The sequence below is a fragment of the Apodemus sylvaticus genome, chromosome 1 (genome assembly GCF_947179515.1).
Source record: "Apodemus sylvaticus chromosome 1, mApoSyl1.1, whole genome shotgun sequence".
NCBI lineage: Eukaryota > Metazoa > Chordata > Mammalia > Rodentia > Muridae > Apodemus > Apodemus sylvaticus.
Window position 1 is genome coordinate 184,432,488 of NC_067472.1, and position 18,482 is coordinate 184,450,969.

An 18,482-nucleotide genomic window follows, 5' to 3' on the forward strand; every position below is an offset into this window, starting at 1 on the left:
ATAGGTCCTTGTGTAGTGGCCACACAAACCTTCGACAAGGTGGGGTACTTAAGACTCTTCATTTCTTCCTGTCTGAAGCAGGGTGAGGTGTCTGCTCTCTCTCTCACCCAGGCCTCTGCTCCAGCCAGCACCTAGTATCAGCCTGAGTAAAACAACAAAAAATAAATGCTTTCAGGCAGCTTGAAGTCACGGGCCAGATGAGTCCGTATTCTAGACTGTTTAAAATGCCTTTGGTGTTTGCTGGGCGTGGTGGCACTTGCCTGTAATCCCAGCACTTGGGAGGTGGATTTCAGAGTTCGAGGCCAGCCTGGTCTACAGAGTGAGTTCCAAGACAGCCAGGGGTACACAGAGAAACCCTGTCTCCGAAAACAACAACAACAACAAAAAACCCCAAAATACCTTTGGTGGTACCCCGGAGGAAAGGGCTGGCTGCCACCGGGCTGTAATTTCACCATTTAGGACACAGGAGAACTGACAAGTTTGAAGCAAAACTGGTTATGTAGCAAGACACTCTACAAAGAATTCAATTAACACCAAAACTCCCAGCCCGGAGCCCTGGGCAATGCCATGAGTGCGCCCGGCATATTTTACCTCCTTTTTTTTTTTCTTCTCCCAAGATAGGGTTTCACTGTATAACTTGCTGCCTAGAATTCTTTGTGTAGACCGGGATGGACTCCCGCTCACAGAACTGCCTGCCTCTCCCTCCAGTGCTGGGATTAAAAGAGCAACAGTGGACCAAAGCTTGGTATAGGAAGTAGGATCCTGGGTGGGGTGAGTTGTAGATGGAAGGAACTTGAGTTTTGGAGTCAGGGAAACATACTCTGTCCCTCAGAGCCCTCTGAGGGGACCTCGTGTTTGAGGAGGTCTTGCTATGTAGTTTCAAATTGGCTTTGAACTTGAGTGATTCTCCTGCCTCGGCCTCTTGAGTTATAGCCCTGTGCCCCGACACTCTTCTAGAATGGATTTGAAATGTGACTTAAGTCTGCACCTCAGCCCTGTCTCCTGTCACTCACACTGGCGGAGAGAATTGAGCATAGGTGCAGAAGCCCTGAGACAGTGCTCATAGGGCGAGGTCTGGCCATTTAAACCCAAATGCCCTGAGCTCCAGGGCCATCATGTCCCCTCCTCACCCAGCGGTGACAGCAGAATTCCCAGGTCCCACCACTCAAGCTCTTGGGACAGTCTTAGTGTCTTGTCTCTGGGGGTGAGTGTCAGTTCCATTGCAGTTTGTTGCTGGAGTACCTGCTGGCACCAACTGATTCAACCCCTCCCCCAAAACAGTAGCGAACAAGGCTGCTGGAAGCAGTGTCCTACTGTTCCCTCGGGGGAGATGCGAGGCAGGCAGTTGGGGGGGGGTAAAGATAAAAAGGGGGGACATCGAAGAGGGGAACACACAAGACTATAATTCTAGCTATTTAGGAAACAGGCAGGAGGATGGGAAATTTCAGGCTGGCCACACTGTCTCAAAGTGGACAAGGGCTGGGAGTGTGACTCAGCCATGGAGGGCTAACCCAACAGGCTGAGAAATGTTCCATCTTTAGCACAGGAGAGAGAACTGAGGAGAGGAGCAGTAGTTCGGGGCCTTGGAGGTGTTTTTATTTATTTTACACTTTTATATGTGTGGGGTAGGGTGGGCACGAACATGGGGTCAGACAGAACAGCGTTTGGGGGCAGTTCCTCATGGGGTTCACGGATAAAACAGGCCGCAGGCTTGGCAGTAAGTGCCTGGGCTAAGCCATCTCACCAACTGGAAGATGCTGTTTTAGACCTGATGGAATGAACTCGAAGGCCTCTCCGGAAGGCGTGTGACAGCAGAGCCTAGAAGACGTGAAGCCACTGGCACGGCTGGTCGGGCAGGCATGGTCGTGCCGGGGCCTCTGCATTTGCTGTTCACAATGCATTTGTCCCCGGGACCCTTCTCGCCCCTGCTTCTGTGCATAACAGAAAGTCCTCAGCAGCTAGGAAGACTTTCAGAGACCCCTTAAAGTCTGCTTTATCTGTGATTCAGAATTCTGGAAATACCATCTTGCCTTGTGCTTGAAGCAAAACCAGGTGTGGTAGGGTTTTGAGGTGTGTTTGTGTATTGTTTTTGAGAGAAAAGTTTTATGTAGTCCATCCAGGCTGGCCTTTATCCTGGTTGTCCTGCTTCTGCAGTGCTGGGATTACAGGTCTGCCATGTTCTTTCTCTGCTAACATTTAGTGGGACTATAGCTGCCTCCCTTCGACAAGACAGAGGTGGATATAGGTGTATTTTCCCTCTAATTATTGGCTCTGAGTATTAGCTTAGTATTTACTAGGGTCGGGAGTGAGTTTCCTCCTTCTCTCGCCCTGCTCAGTCGCTCACACCAGCACACCAGGGCCTGGGCACCTGCGCCCAAGTTGTTTGACTTGCCTGGATCCTGCGACATCCCGCCCCCGTGGGGGTGGGATGGGCGGCTACATTCATCTGGGGTGGAGAGTGGGCCCCTGGTGCCTGAAGACTAATTTCCTGCCCGTTTGCCCCTCACACCTTCCTGAGCCCAAATGGGAGGCCCAGCTGCGGCCCAAGGGGGAGGGGCACGGCCGCCCGGCAGATGGCGACATTTACATACAGCTGGGAGGCCCCTCTGCGACGAGGCTCCTTAGCCCGGCGTCTGGTGGCTCTGCCGGCTTCTGGGAGGGTGGCTTTGTTTTAAGAAGGGGAAACACGCATGCATATATACGAGAGGCTTTCCACAAACACACAGGGGTCCACACAAAGGACCCAGGAGTCTTATTCACCCACCGCCTCATCTGTGGGTCTCCGAAACACACGCTTAGGTCATCCTCACACACAGCCCGCTGGAGACGCATTCAAGCACTCACGGGTTCATAGGGTCCTTCCTCCACAGGGGACAGGACCTCACATAAGTACATCCGTGATAGAAATGCACGCACGCGGCCACAATAAAGTCACCTGTATTTCTGTTCTCCCTCTTCAGTATACGCACATTCTTAGAACTCTATGACCTCGCAACCGTGTTAACTGTTCACACAGGTCGAGCCATATCCCACACCGCCCCCCACCACACACACACACACACACACACACACACACACACACACACACTCAGTTCATCTTTCAGTAGGCCTTACCTGTACCGCTCAGGGCTCAGGCACACAGAGGTTCATTAGCCCGAGTCACTTTCAGATTGCCGCATGCAATCACACTCAGGACGAACCTCACCAAGTCGCCCACGAGAGTTACTGTGTCCCTTTCCCTGCGACCCCTCACTCGGTCGGTAGCCAGGGGACTGGCCTGAGGGGGCGGGGCGTCCCCTCGGATATAAGGCTCCGGGATCCAGCAGCTGCGACTCCTGAGACTATCTCCCCAGCCGGTCCTCAAAAGCAATGGTCTCTCTGCAGGAGTCTCCGCTGCCCCAGACGCTGATCCTGGCTATTCTCCTTCCTCAGGTCAGATTCGGCGGGATTCAGAAAGGAAAGGAGCAGATGGGGTCGGGCTGAGACCTGGAGGTCTTAGAGACTTTCGTGGGGCAGACAGATACCTAGGTCTCTGAGGTCCCTTAACCTGTGGCCCTCTCTGTCCCAGGCACTGCCAGCGGGTGTCTTCGAGCTACAAATTCATTCTTTCGGGCCAGGCCCAGGCCCCGGGAACCCACGCTCCCCCTGCAACGCCCGAGGCCCTTGCCGCCTCTTCTTCAGGGTCTGCCTGAAGCCCGGGGTCTCCCAGGAGGCCACCGAGGCCCTGTGCGCCCTGGGCGCAGCACTGAGCGCGAGCGGTCGGGTCTACACGGAGCACCCAGGAGAGCCAGCGGCTGCCCTCCCGCTGCCCGACGGCCTCGTACGTGTGCCTTTCCGCGATGCCTGGCCGGTGAGCCCAACCTCCACCTCATTCTGTCCCCAGCTCCCAACACCATCCCGTGCCCCGAGCCTTAACTAACCCCCGCCCCCCCCCCCCACATACACATGTTCCCAGACCCCTCAGCTACCTCTTCAGGGATGTCTAAAAACTGGGTTTCTCATCTTTTTGTGGTTTTGGTTGGTTGGTTATGTGATGTGATGTGTGTGTGTGTGTGTGTGTGTGTGTGTGTGTTAGTGTTATACTCACGGAATACACTACAGCGATATGTGGGTGGACAATTTCAGTTCTGTCCTTTATTTACCATGTGGGGCCCAGGGGCTGAACTAAGGTTTTCAGCAAGTGCTTTGTAACTAGTGAGTCATCTTCCCATCCTGTTTTGTTGTTCTTGATTGTATTTAGTTTTATACTTTTAGAGACAAACCTGGCTGTCTCTGAGTTCACTCTGGAGCTGAATCTGGTCTTCTCACTCCCATCTCCTAAGTGCTGGAGTTACAGGGGTGTAACTAGCAAGCTACGGGTTTGGGACCTTTGTCTTTATTATAGATCTCTTTGGACCTGATCTCTTTGGACCTGGGACTCCTCCCAAGCGCTTTCTTGAGATCACCTAATCTCTCATATTTTCAACCTTAGTTCTTCTGGTTGGGACATCAGGTCACTTTCTGAATCCTGGTGCCTTTCCCTGTAGCCCACAGACCTCAAAAAGGGTCAGGGCCAGTATTTGAAATGTAGACATCTCTGGGAACTTTTTCCATATTCAATTTCTTCACCCGTAGATGGGAACACCCTGGTCTGGCCTTTTGGACAGGGTCTTGTTAGACATTCCAAACTGACCTGATATTTGAACACCCCCCCCCCCACCTCAGCCTCCTGAGCGCTGCTGGGACTACAGGTATATGCAAACACACCTGGCACAACGGGGTATCTAGAATGAGACCAGAATGCTCTGTGGACAGGCCCCTCTGGGAATGCCCCACCGCTCAGTCCTAGAACCAGCATCTAGGCTCCATGCTGGCTTCTGGCCTTCCCTGACCCCTGGCTTTCTTTCTGCCCCCTTTCCCTTCTCTGTCCACCCAGGGCACCTTCTCCCTCGTCATTGAAACGTGGAGAGAGCAGCTGTTAGAGCGTGCTGGAGGTGAGTGTCTGTGGTCTCACTGCTAGGGGTTCAGTCTCACAATGTGGGGTTCATGGGACTGCCTCTTAAGTGGAGCATTCCTGCTGGGCTTATGACGTCATCACAGCTCCTGGGATGTGGTGCGGGGCTAGTGGCTCTAAATCTGTGGGCGACGTGGGTATAGAAGAGGGAGTGCTTGCTGCTTTTGTGGGGGACTGGGGTCAGGTCTCTGACCCTCCGGGAGGCTCACATTCATGACTGGAGTTCTAGAGGGTCCTTTGTTTTTCTATTGTGTGATGCTTAACAGGCATGCAAGCAAAGCACACGCATAAATACAAAGAAAGCTATTTTAAAAGTCTTAATGGTAGCAGTGTAAAGAGCATGTCCTGGTATAGACTGAGCATCTCAGATCCAAACATGAGACATCCAAAGGGCTCCCAAATCCATCCCTTGTATTTTTGTTTGTTTGGTTTTTTGGTTTGGATTTTCCAGACAGGGTTTCTCTGTGTAGCCCTGGCTGTCCTAGAACTCACTCTGTAGACCAGGCTGGCCTCAAACTCAGAAATCTGCCTGCCTCTGCCTCCCAGAGTGCTGGGATTACAGGACACCACCAGGGTTTCTATACAGAGAAACCCTGAAACCCTGTCTAGGGAAAAAAAATAAATCCAAAAAACAAAACAAAAGGTGTGTGCACCACTGCCCCCAGCCATTCATTACATCTTCTCTGGTAAAATGAAGAACGCCCCAGACTATGCAAGACTGTCCTTGAGCCTCACCCCTCCTTCCTTCCTGGTAGATTCCTGGGACACTCCCTACTGCTGAGCCATCTCTGTGGCCCTGATTTTGTATTTGAACCCATGTCTCCTGTAGCCCAGGCTGTCTTCAAAATGCCCATATAACTGAAGCTGGTCTTGTATTTCTGCCTCTCCCCATCTATCTCCCAAATACTAGGATTACAGGAATTGTCCCTACGATGCTGCACCTAAAATTTAAGTCTTTTTCATGAAACAGGGTGTCACATAATATAGACAGGCCCTGAACTTGCTGTGTAGCCGGGCTGTCCTTGAATTCACAGTTCTCCTGCCTCGGCTTCCTGAGTGCTGGCGTTATGAGCGTGAGCCACCACTTTGAGGCTGGTTGTCTCTTTTTAGCTTTCTGGATAAGGCTCCTCCTTCGGTGCTAGGCGTCGGGCCATCCATCTGGCTTAACAACCCTTTGCTCTTTTTGAGGCTTTTGCTGGGATTACAGGCAAGAGTGGAGCCACTACGCATAAGACCTTGAGGGGGCGCTATGACTTCACTTTTGGAGATCCTGTCCGTAGATAATGATGTCACAGGATGTTAGAAGTCTCCCATTTTAATTTTGAAACATCTTGGGGGCAAATACAGGGGTAATTTGGCTTCTGAGAAACCTGTTATCTCAACACTAGATACGACGTGCAGGTCCCCAGGCGCATTAAGGGGGAGGGCAGGCTTGCTAAGGAGGGCTCCTACTCTTCACCTCTCCACGGCAAGGAACTCCCAGAGGGGTGGGGATGACCTGAAATGAATCCCAGTGCTCTACATTCTCCCCGCAGGGCCTGCCTGGAACCTGCTAGCACGTGTGGCCGGCCGCAGACGCCTGGCAGCTGGGGGCCCGTGGGCCCGCGATGTGCAGCGCACGGGCACATGGGAGTTGCACTTCTCATACCGCGCGCGCTGCGAGCCGCCCGCCGTCGGGGCCGCCTGCGCGCGCCTGTGCCGCTCGCGCAGCGCCCCCTCGCGGTGTGGCCCGGGACTGCGGCCATGCACGCCATTCCCAGACGAGTGCGAAGCCCCGCGTGAGTCCCTATGTGTGTCGGGGTCTCCTGCTTAAGCGTGGGTCCTAGTCCCTTCTCACACCCCATCGATCTCCTTTAGGGAACTGAGGGCCCTGGATCCCAACCTGCTCTAGCATTCACATCTTCTTGTTTCTGCCTCTCCTCTGCCTCCCGCAGCTGAATGTCGAGCGGGCTGCAGCCCTGAGCACGGCTACTGTGAAGAGCCGGACGAATGCCACTGCCTGGAGGGCTGGACTGGACCCCTCTGCACGGTCCCTGTCTCCACCAGCAGCTGCCTAAACTCCAGAGTCCCTGGTCCTGCCGGCACTGGGTGCCTTTTACCTGGGCCTGGACCCTGTGATGGGAACCCATGTGCCAATGGGGGTAGCTGTAGTGTCAGTATCTTAATTACCTATGTGTGTGTGTGGGTGTGTGTGTGTGTACATGAGTGCACATGCGTGCACACGTGGAGACCAGACGTAGGCACCAGTGTCTTTATCGAGCTCCAATTAATTTTTGAGACAGGGACTCTGAGCCTAGAGCTGGCCAGTCTGGCTGCCCTGTCCGGTCGCTACTCCTTTAGCATCACTGAGATTGCAGACGTACCTCGCCAAGCCGCTTTTACATGGGTGTTAGGGATCTGACCTTAGGGCCTCGTGTTCGCACAGAAATCATTTAGCTACTGAACTGTCTTCCGGGCAGTCCCTTCATACTCCAGGGTCTCACGGTGTAGCCCTGGCTGGACTTGAGCTCACTATGTAGCCCCAGCTGGTCTCGAACTCCTGGAGAAACTATCTAGGTCTCGTGAACACTGGGATTAAAGGAGTGTGCTACCATGTCTGGCAAGCACACCCACACTGCTTTCTTTGAGATCGATTTTGACTATATAAAACCCTCACTGGAACTCTGAGTAACAAAGGCTGGCCTAGAATTCCTAATTTTTCTGCAGAAGCCACCTTGAGTGCTAGGATCACGGGTTTGTGTCACTGTGGCCGATTAGAACTTTACCCTGTGAGTTCCAGCACTGCATACCCCCCCCACCTCCGTACCCCCCCCCCCCCGCCCCTGGCTCTGTAACATAGGGAGCAACGGTCTGGGGGTGGGCTGTCCTGCCTGCATCTTGGACCTTAAAGTAGGATTAGGGTGTGGGATGGTATGGAAGAGCAGACAGTAAATTTTCAGGGTGTGTGAGCAGCATTAATGGTCCCCTGTGGGGTGTGTGTGAGTTGAAAGGTTTAGGATGGGGCACATATGGAAGGCGAGGGCATCAGACTGAGCTTCCTGAGGGCAGACCCTGGGTCGAGCAAACAGAGGGCAACTAGAGAGGGCAGGCTAGGCGCGCGAAGGAGCAGAGCTGGGAAAGAGGACACGGGGAGGGTAGAATCCAGCGAGCCTCTGACACCGACAGCTTGGGCGAGACAGCGAGCGAGCGAGCGAGACTCAAGCTACAGAGAGGGCCCGCGAAAGGGAGCTCGGTGCGTCTTCCTTGCTGAGCTAGAGCTCAGTGGTAAGCGCCCTAGCCTAGAGTTTACCAGTGAGGGACTGGGGACTGGCTCAGCAGAGGCCCTACCTGCCTCCATTAGGGAGCTGGGGGCGTGGCTCCGCGAGAGAGCACTGTGCACCAGTGAGGGTTTGGGGTCCCGGCTCAGGAGTCAAGCACTTTCTTAACCGTAGGGAGGCCCAGGGTTCAACCCCCCCGCACACTAAGGGAGCTTAGTAGGGAAGTTGGAACCATAGCTCAGAGTCTGACCTCTTGCCTCGCACAGGCACGGTGCCGTGTCGTCTTTGGGTGGGGGATGGGACAGGAAAGACGCTTTCGAGGTGGTAGGTGTGGTGTGGCTCTCTGTTGTAGCCCCAGCACTTGGGACACTGAGGCTCCTGAGTTCTGGCCTCTGGGGACAGAGACCTGTCTTTTAAAATTGCTCTCGCGGGGGAAGTGAGCTGTGTGTGTGTGAGGGTGGGGTGGGGGTGGGTGGGTGGACAGGGCAACTGAGCCTACCATATGACACCTACCTGCTTGGGGTTGAACAAAGTTACTCAGAGTGGTAAAGGAGGAAGGGATTTGGCTCCAAGGAGTCTCTTGTCCAACGCCACCTTGTCTCTCTGTTCAGGAAACCCCTGGCTCCTTTGAATGTGCCTGTCCCCGGGGATTTTACGGGCTTCGGTGTGAGGTGAGCGGGGTGACATGCGCAGATGGACCCTGCTTCAATGGCGGCTTGTGTGTTGGCGGTGAAGATCCCGACTCTGCCTATGTGTGTCATTGCCCACCTGGTTTCCAAGGCTCTAACTGTGAGAAGAGGGTGGACCGCTGCAGCCTGCAGCCGTGTCAGAATGGTGAGGTGGGGAATGGTGGGGTCGGGGCGGGGTCTCTGCACGGCTCAGATGTCCTGGGTGGGAGCGCTAGGATGGTGGTACAAAGTCTTTGGTTTTTCCTTGGGTGAGGTGGATACAGGAAGATGCTAAGCAGGGGCGGGCCCTGATCTGACGCGTGTATTAAGTGACTAAATGAGGCCAAGCTAGGTGCTCTAGCACATGCTTACAAACCCCAGCGCTCTAGAAGCTAGAGGCAGGAGGATCAGGACTTCAAGGTCATTCTGGGCTGTATAATGAGTTCCAGGCTAGCCCCCAACTAACAGACAACAACAAAACCCAAACAAAGGGTTAACTAAGTCTGTGAATGTAAAGATCCTGGTAGATAGTGAGTCTGAAATACTGTTTCCAGTTGAACATGTAGGCATGGGTACGTCTAGCACTGTGGAAGCCCGGGCTAGAGGACCACAAATTCGAAGCTAGCCTGGGCTAATTGTTTCATTTGGGCTGAGTGACAGCAGGGGCTGTACTAGACAATGCCCTTTCCCCAGGCTGGGCTGGAGGTGGGCACAGGGCACAGCAGCTCTGGGCTGGAATGCAGGAAAAGTCAGAGGGCTTCCGGGAGAAAAGAGCAAGGAAGAGAGAGACGTGGAGGAAAAGATGGTGGTGGGCAGGGGAGAAAGGAGTGGGAAAGACAAGACGGTTCGAATGGCCATGACAGCCTTGCATGATGGCCTGCGCCTGTAACCCCAGCCCTTGGGAGGAGAATACGGGAGGACCCTATGTTCCGGGCTAGCCACACACTGAGACCTGTTCAAAGTTTTAAAAGAGGCATGGATGAGAGCCAGCTGGCTCGAAGACGTGGCTCTTTGGATTTTCAGACCGGGAACTTCTGGAGCATGGTCCAACAGTGGAAAGGACCCAAGGGGGTGTGGGGTGCGGGCGATCGGTTGGCGCTGACCCGTCTCCCCGTCTCCCCGCAGGCGGCCTCTGCCTGGACCTGGGCCACGCGCTGCGCTGCCGCTGCCGCGCAGGATTCGCCGGGCCGCGCTGCGAGCACGACCTGGACGACTGCGCCGGCCGCGCCTGCGCCAACGGCGGCACGTGCGTGGAGGGCGGCGGCGCGCGCCGCTGCTCGTGCGCGCTGGGCTTCGGTGGGCGCGACTGTCGGGAACGCGCCGACCCCTGCGCCTCCCGCCCCTGCGCGCACGGAGGCCGTTGCTACGCCCACTTCTCCGGCCTCGTCTGCGCCTGCGCGCCCGGGTACATGGGCGCGAGATGCGAGTTCGCGGTGCGCCCGGACGGCGCGGACGCCGTGCCCGCGGCCACGCGGGGTCTGAGGCAGGCTGATCCACGGCGCTTTCTTCTGCCTCCCGCCTTGGGGCTGCTGGCGGCCGCTGGTTTGGCCGGAGCCGCACTCTTGCTCATCCACGTTCGCCGCCGAGGTCCCGGTCGGGATACTGGGAGTCGCCTGCTTTCTGGGACCCCGGAGCCTTCGGTCCACACGCTCCCGGATGCACTCAACAACCTGAGGTTACAAGACGGTGCTGGGGATGGCCCCAGGTGAGGGCGGCACACCTTGTCACTGTGGCCAATGGACTGGTCTGGTTCTATCCGATTGGACTTTCTTACCTTCTAACCCTTTTTCTGATGGGGTCATTGCAGAATTCTCCCTTGCCAGTCTGCGGTTTCCCTCTTCGATGGGTGTGGGAAACAAAAATGGGAATTCGTGTGGTCTGAATTGTTTCCCGTTTCTCTCCTCCCACAGTTCGTCGGCTGACTGGAATCATCCTGAGGACGGAGACTCTCGATCCGTTTATGTCATACCAGCCCCTTCCATCTATGCACGAGAGGTAGCGGCGTCCTGGGTTCCCACACTCCAGGCCGAGACCTTAGCTCAGCGGCAGCCACCTCCCCACCCCCATCTTTTCTAATGCTCATTTCTCATTCTTTTTTCAGGCCTGAGCCTGCCCCTTCTCTGTCATCGCCTGGAGATGGAGCCTGAATGATTTAATTTGCTTTGTGGTGTCCAGTCTCCGACCGTAGGCTGTTTGGAAGGGCTCTACTGTACATATTGATTATTTATAACCTAGTTTTTCTCATCTCCCAAGAGACATCTATAAAGGTTCTTATTTTAATCGACTACATCAGGCTGAGAACTTTTTATTTTCCCAAGACAGAGTTTCTCTCTGTAAAAGCCCTAGCCATCCTAGAACTCTATAGACCAGGCTGGCCTCGAACTAACTCACAGAGATCCATCTGCTTCTGCCTCCCAAGCGCTGGGATTAAAGGTGTGCGCCACCACCGCCCGGCAACATGTATTTATCTTAAATCATCTAAGATGATTTCTTCTGTTCTTTAAGGGCCCTTTAAGGGTTCTGTCTTCACACACACCAGAAGACGGAACTAGATCCCATTACATATGGCTGTAAGTCACCATGTGGCTGCTGGGAATTGAACTCAAGACCTCTGGAAGTGCTCTTAACCCCTCATAAGCCATCTCTCCAGCCTGTTGTTTTCCAACACAGGGTTTCTCTGTAGCCTTGGAACCCACCCACTCAGTAGACCTACTGGGTTGTGACCCACTCACTCGATAGACCTACTGGGTTGTGAAGCCACTCACTCGATAGACCTACTGGGTTGTGAACCAAGCTAGCATCAGATTTGCAGAAACTTTCCAGCAGCTCCTGCTTCTGCATACTGGGAGCTACAGGTACACACCACCACACTTGACTAGGCTTGGTCCTGTGACAGAAGGTTCATTAAAAGTTTTTAGGCTTGTGGTAATGCCTTAGCACAGGGGCTTAGATTAAAATAAAATTAAAATATAATTAAAATCAGCCAAGAGACCCCGGCATGATGGCACATACCTTTAATCCCAGCTCTTGGGAGGCAGAAGCAGTGGCTGTCTGTGAGTTCAAGGCCAGCCTGGTCAGAGCAAGTTTCAGGATAGTCAGGGATCTATGCAGGGATCCTGTCTCAGAAAGAAAAAAAGCTGAGGCAGGATCGAAAGTTTAAGGCTAGCCTAAGCTATATCGCTTTATGTCTTTCTCAAAGACAATGGAAAGCAAAGCAAACCAAAACAAAAATAAATTTAAAACCCAGCCAACTGAAGACAGGGATGTGCCAGGGCCCAGGCCATTCCTAGTACAAACGTCTGGGTTCTTCCTGTGGAAGCGTGGGCTGCCCCGACTGCTCCTGGCGACACAGCGTGGGAAGGTCCATGCAACACGTTGTGGACCACGACACCACGAAGCAGTCTGCATTCTGGGGCCTAGAGCTTTCTCGGGGTCCTGGTCGGGCAGATGGAGTTAAAAGCCCTCCTGAGGCTGAGCTGACCCAACGTGGCCCAGGCTGTCATCATCATCAACGTTATTATGGGCTGTCTGGGCTATGCGCTCCCTCCCCTTCCAGAAGGATGTTCCCTCGCTTAGAAAACTGCCCCAAAGCCACAGGCAGAGGCCGGCATCTCTTAGGACATCAACAGGGTCATACACATCCTGTTTTTCACCTAAGTACCTGGGAGTAACTTTAAGCTTTTGATCCACCTGCCTCTCTCTCCCGAGTCCCGTAACTGGTTGTGTGGTACAGGGACTTGGACCCAGGGTTTCGGGAATGCTATGAAAGCCACACCCCCCGTTAAAGCGTCCTTTCGTGAGGCTCAGAGTGAAGTCTGGTTGGCCTTACATGGTCACTGTCCCTGGCTCCGCTCCTTGTCACCCCCGCCTTTTGCCTATAGCCAGCTCTCAAACGCTTCCCCTTTATCTCCCTGACTCGGGTTCCACAGAATTTGTTGATCCGGGTCAACACGAAGACAGGCTCTCACTTCGACCACTCTCAGGGATCGTACTCCAGAGGTTAAAAAAAAAAATCATAGAACCTGCGCGCGCATCCACAAACCCGTGTGAGAATGGCGACTCCGCCACTTACTGTAGGGCTTCTGTTTGCATAGCGTCTGTTTTCTGTGTAAATTGCATTATTTGTTGTATTTGTTGTTTGCTATTTTTCTTCGGACCTTGTAGCCGTCGCCTCTCCTCAGAGGTCCCGTCTCATCCCGCGGGGAGGGGCCTCCTTTCTGAGTTGTGTGGGTGCTGGTTTTCTCCCCCGCACCGACGGCTTTAGGCTGTCACTGAAGCAAGTCGGGCAGAGACGCTTTGTCCCCGGAATCCCCAGAGCTAGGAGGGCACTTATTGAACTCAACCGGCTAAACACAGGAGTGTCAAGGTGGCTGTGGGAAGCTCTAGGCAGAGTCGGGAACGGGGACGGGGGCGGCGTCTGTTCCGTGAGATCTGAGGACAGCAGCGTCTCCCTGGCCCAGAGTTTGGAATCTCCGCCCGACTGGAACTCGGTGTAACAGTGCCTGCTTGTGGTTGCTTCCGTATTAGAACCTTGGGGTGCGAAAGCTCTTCCCGCCCAAAGAAGCAGGGCGAGGCGGGACGCTCAGCCTGGGGTACCCGGGTCTCACCTGGTCCCCATGAATAACAAGGCGCGAATCCCCGCTCCCTCCTCAGCCCGGGCAAACACCCAGTCCCGGACACCCGCTCCCACCCGAACCGCGACCCCAGGCAGGGCCTCGGGCCCGGCGCGCAACCCGACTCCCGTCCGAGCCCCGACCCGGGTCCGGACTCCTGCCCACGTCCCTAACCCTGCTCCAATCCGGTTCCCAACTCCAGCCCCAGCCCCTGCCCCAACCCTAACCCCAGCCCCAACTCCGGCTCCAGTCCCGGCCGCAGCACCGGTGCAGATTCCAGCACCAGTCCGGCCCTCGAATCTAGGTCGAGTATTTCCAACGATCTCTCCAGCGAGGTTCTTCCCGAGCTTGGCCTCGCCCACCGCGCAGACCATTTCTTCCGGGGGTGCTAGCTCTCTCGCGAAGGATCCCACGCTCGCACAAAAGCAGAGACCCTCGATCCCCAGCCTAGCGGAGGCCGTCCAGGGGCCCCTTCCAGTGCTCACTCCCTCGGACTCCAAGACGCGAGGCTCCTTACCGGACCCCGCCCCTCCCGTAGACGCCTTGGCTTCCACTGCCATGGCCTCCAGTACATTGAACCCCATTCCGCGCCCCAACCCTACACTAGAGTTCTTGGCCTCCCCGCTGAAAGATACCCCTGATCTGAGTAGGCTCGCCACCATTTCCCCAGCACCCAGCTTCGTTTCCAATAAGGAGGGCCCCTCCACCAGCGAGGACGTCCCACCGGCCAACAGAATCTTGATCCGTGTGATGTACTGGTGAGGGGCTCCCCACTACCCGCGAAAGAACTGGAACCGGCGGGTGCTGGAGCTCTCGGCGTGGATGCGCAGGCCCAGACGTGCGCGCTAGGCAGGGAGGCAGACCCACAGGGTTCTGACTACCACTCGTCTGTCCCTTTGGGATCAGAAAGCTCCGTTCAGTTTCCCACCCGGGTTCTCGCCTTCTTTCATCCACTCCTACCCACCCTGGTGATTTCTGTCTTTGATCTTTACTCATTCATTTGCTTTCATTTGCAAGTTTACTGACTTTACACTTCATCCACTCTTCTTCCTTCAGACGGTGGTGTGAGTGACTTGACTGCTGTCCTTCGCCTTTATTCATTTATTGATGGGCGTTTCCCACCTGGCGCTCAGAATCTTTCATTTAGCTGCTTGAATCCTGCCTCTCAACTTCATGCATGCATTCACTCTTTTCATTCATTCATTCATTCATTCATTCATTCGATTGGTAGAAGCGCTAAACTTCATCCAGCCTCATCTGCATAATTGCTGACTCTACACTGTATTCATTCATTCATTCATTCATTCATGCATGCATACGCGCATTCATGGTTGAGTCCTATGACTGGGAATCCGGTCCCGTTCGTTCCTTGCTGCACTTACTCTGAGGGCCCTGAGCACTTCCCTAGCAGGCGAGGCAATGCACACCCTAGGCCAGCCTGCAGAACTGTGTTCAGAGAGGCGCTTCTGGAGGCAGGAGGGGAGGCTGTCCACTTCAGAGCTGAGCCCGGTGGTCAGGATGCTCTTGCTCCCTGGTGACCCTAGAGCCGACACTTCTCAGGGAAGAGGAATGAGGCTGCTGAATGAAGAGTGGGGGTGGGGGGTCGGGGGTCGGGAGGGGATGTGGGGGCTGGGGGGTGGAGGATGGGGTGTGGGTGGGAATGGAGGAAGTAGTGGGGCAGCTGGCCAACAAGCGCAGAGACAAGCCCTGGAGCTGAGTGAGGCTCTCGGCGGCTGCCTCGGGCTTCTGCAGTGACCCGGGTGGAGTAGCACAGGTCAGGGCTGTCTTCCCCATTGCTCTGTGGCTCTGGAGGACCCCAGGCCCTTGCCTCCCACTCTCCCTCCTTCCTCTGGCCCTGCCCTCCATCTGTTTAGCTCCTGCCCCTCAGTGTCTGTTTCTCCTCTTCCCTCCCTTCTCTCCCCATTCTTCTTTCTTCTCTTTTCTTTTTTCTCTCCTCCTCCTCCTCCTCCTCCTCCTCCTCCTCCACCTCCTCCTCCTCTACCTATGTAGCCCTAGCTGTCCTGGAACCCTTACTATGTGGCTCAGGCTGGCCTGGAATCCACGGAGATCTGATAAAAGTATGGACCTGGACAGCTGGCTCAACAGTTGTTGTTACACACACACACTCACAGCTCGAGGACAGGAGTCTCTCTGTGCCTGGTGCCATAGACCCCTGGCATCTTGCCTGCCCCCCCCCCCCCACACACACCCGGGAGGCACAGGAAGACATCCGGGAGGGTCACTGTTTCTCCTGGGAGGGTCAGGAAGGCCTTCCTGAAGCGACCTGAGGAAGGGGGAGGAGCCACGCACATCCTAGGGAGGAGCATTCCCCAGTCACCTACCAGTACAAAGGCCCGAGGGAGAGCACGCCTGCGCACTGTGCACCCGCCCCGGGCTGAAAGACCAGCAAGGAGGGTTTTGTAGCTGGGTAAAGCAGGGGTGGGGGTGTGTGGGGGTGTGGGGGTGGGGAAGGGATGAGGGATGGTGGGTGCAGTTATGTGAGCACTCAGGAATATGAGGAGGAGGATGGTCTTTCCGCTGAGAAGATACCATGGAGGCTGGGGAAGTGTCCAAGCAGGCAGGGATGGGGGCGGATTCAGGCTCTCTGCTGCTATAATGTCTCCCTTATCTCTTTCCTGCTTCCCCCCCCCCCCCCTGCTTGCAGTGGTCTCTGAAGCTATGGCCTCCGGGTGAGTAGTTTCTCCTTTAGAATGTAAGGGAGCAAAGGATGCGAAGACTGGAGGGGGGGTCCCCTTTTTTGTCTCCCGTGACCCCATGACCTCGCGACTCCATGATCTCATCTCCTCCCTCTCAGTACATTATACTGAAAAGGACCCTGGAGCATCAGTTTCCAAACCTTCTGGAGTTTGTAAGTGGTATACTGGAGGTCAGGGAGAAGGAGTGGTCAGGGCTCCCAGACCCCCAGAAACCCTGAGCCGCCTCCACCCACAACACCGCCTTGGCAGGAGGAAGAAAGAGCTACCCAGGTGACGGGGGAGTTTGAAGTGTTTGTGGACGGGAAGCTGATCCATTCCAAGAAGGTGATTTCTGGGATCAGAGGGTAGGGATGGGGTACTGGGAGGTTGAGTCACGTCTGGACCCTTTCTCCTCCACACCCAGAAAGGTGATGGCTTTGTGGATGAGTCCAGTCTGAAGAAACTCGTGGGTGCTATTGAAGAGATCAAGAAAAGGTAGCAGTAGTGGTGGAGCCGGACGCGAGGGCGGTGCCGTGGAGAGCCAGAAGGAGGTGTGCAAGTACGTGGGCGGGGCGGGGCGATATTTAGGACCCACCACGGCTCAGCTGGCCCTCACCCTTAAAATCGCCACACATCACATCCTTTATTTTTATTTTATATTGGGGAGGGGGGCACATGAGTGCTGTAACCTGTGCGTGGCAGTTAAGGGACGACGTGTGGGAGTCTCTTCCTCCACAGTGTGGTTCTGGAGACTGAACTCAGATGGTCAAACCTGGCGACAAGCACCTCCACTCAATTACCATGTTTGCTGCTCCCCATCACTTGAGACAGTTACTGTAGAGCCCAGGCTAGCTTAGAAGCCTTCATGTAGTTCAGGCTGCCCTTGAACTCCCAGCAATCCCCTTGCCTCAGCCTCCTAAGTGTTGGGATTACAGGTCAGAGCTTTACCCTCTCAACTCTTAGCCCCCCTCCCCCCTTTTCGAGACAGAGTCTCAGATAGCCCAGGATGGCCTCAAACTTGTTATGGGGCTGAGAATGACCTTCAACTATAGGTCCACCTGCCTCTACCTCCCAGTCGCTGGGAATTACGGGTGTGACCACCACCGGCAGTTTCTTAGGTGTTGCAAGTGAAGCCAGAGCCTGCGTACTCTAGGCAGGCATTTTACAACCCACCACTCCTCAGGCCTCTCCGTCTCCTTCTGTCTCCTTTCAGTGCTGGAGATTGACCTGTGTAATTGTAATGTTATTCTGTTGTAATTGTTGTCTGGGAGGCTTGCTGCCTCCATCGGCTGACCCAGACCTAGTCCTGGAAACTTCTAGGCTCCGTACAATCTCATCCAGCCTTAGAATGGTTTCAGCCTCTGAGACTTGCTGCTGAATAAACTTACCCCTTTCTAGTTCTCTCTGAACTCTGGCTGGCCGGTTCAACTCAACTGCCATGGCTCAAACTCCTCCCCAGCTGACTGATTCAATCTGGCTTCTCTCCGCTTCTCACTGAATTGCTCTGCTTGGCCTCAAACTGACTTAGGGAATCTGTTCTAATCTTTGGCTTCTTCTCATCTCTGGTTCATTCAGTCTTCACCTGTGTCGAGCTTGTTCTCTCTGCAGCCTGCCTCTGCACAACTGTCCCAGTCAAGCTGCCCCCCTACTCTCTCTCTCTCTCTCTCCGTCTCTGCACTGCTCTCTTACATAGCTTCTCTTTCCTGTCTCTGCTTGTGAGAACTGGGCAGATCCTGTTCTGTCAAATCTTTCTCTGATTTGTCACTTTGCCACTCAATTAGACATCACTTTCAAACATGACTATTTCCTTCTACAAACTTAACTTTACCTTCTCAGTTTGGGAATAAAGGTGTTTCAGTAAATGACACAATTTTGGGGCTCACAGTGTAATCTAATATCCTGCAACAGACCTGGGCCTCATATGTGGGAGGTGAGATCTTTACTGTGGAGTTGTATCCACAACCTTCTTTTCTTTTTTTTCTTCCTGTCTTATTTTGAGATAGAGTGTGGTAGCACATGCCTGTAACCCCAGTACTCAGGAGGCTGAGGCAGGAGGATTGAGGTGAGTTTGAGGCCATCTTGGATTGCATAGAGAGACCCTGTCTCAAAACAAAAGAGTAACCAAAGCTAAAATCATCAAAAACCCAGTTCTTAGTTGCTGTTTCAGCTCAACAGCTAGATGTGGCTGGTGTGTCAGGCTATGTTGATCTGCACTGGTTGTAGAGTCGATCTGCACTGGTTGTAGAGTCGATCTG

General features: G+C 54.5%; 2 protein-coding genes across 2 annotated transcripts; both read left to right on the top strand.

Moving 5' to 3' along the window:
* The first annotated feature begins 3,134 nt into the window (after nucleotides 1–3,134).
* Nucleotides 3,135–11,194, top strand: Dll3 (delta like canonical Notch ligand 3). Its single transcript, XM_052179723.1, has 9 exons — nucleotides 3,135–3,432; nucleotides 3,569–3,850; nucleotides 4,916–4,973; nucleotides 6,529–6,771; nucleotides 6,928–7,145; nucleotides 8,862–9,084; nucleotides 10,044–10,623; nucleotides 10,829–10,913; nucleotides 11,020–11,194. Exons 1-9 carry the CDS (start codon nucleotides 3,370–3,372, stop codon nucleotides 11,023–11,025), a joined length of 1,758 nt encoding a protein of 585 aa, XP_052035683.1. The 5' UTR covers nucleotides 3,135–3,369; the 3' UTR covers nucleotides 11,026–11,194.
* A 2,340-nt stretch (nucleotides 11,195–13,534) lies between these two features.
* Nucleotides 13,535–16,765, top strand: Selenov (selenoprotein V). Its single transcript, XM_052179735.1, has 5 exons — nucleotides 13,535–14,289; nucleotides 16,197–16,221; nucleotides 16,347–16,400; nucleotides 16,498–16,572; nucleotides 16,652–16,765. Exons 1-5 carry the CDS (start codon nucleotides 13,535–13,537, stop codon nucleotides 16,724–16,726), a joined length of 984 nt encoding a protein of 327 aa, XP_052035695.1. The 3' UTR covers nucleotides 16,727–16,765.
* The last annotated feature ends 1,717 nt before the right edge of the window (nucleotides 16,766–18,482 follow it).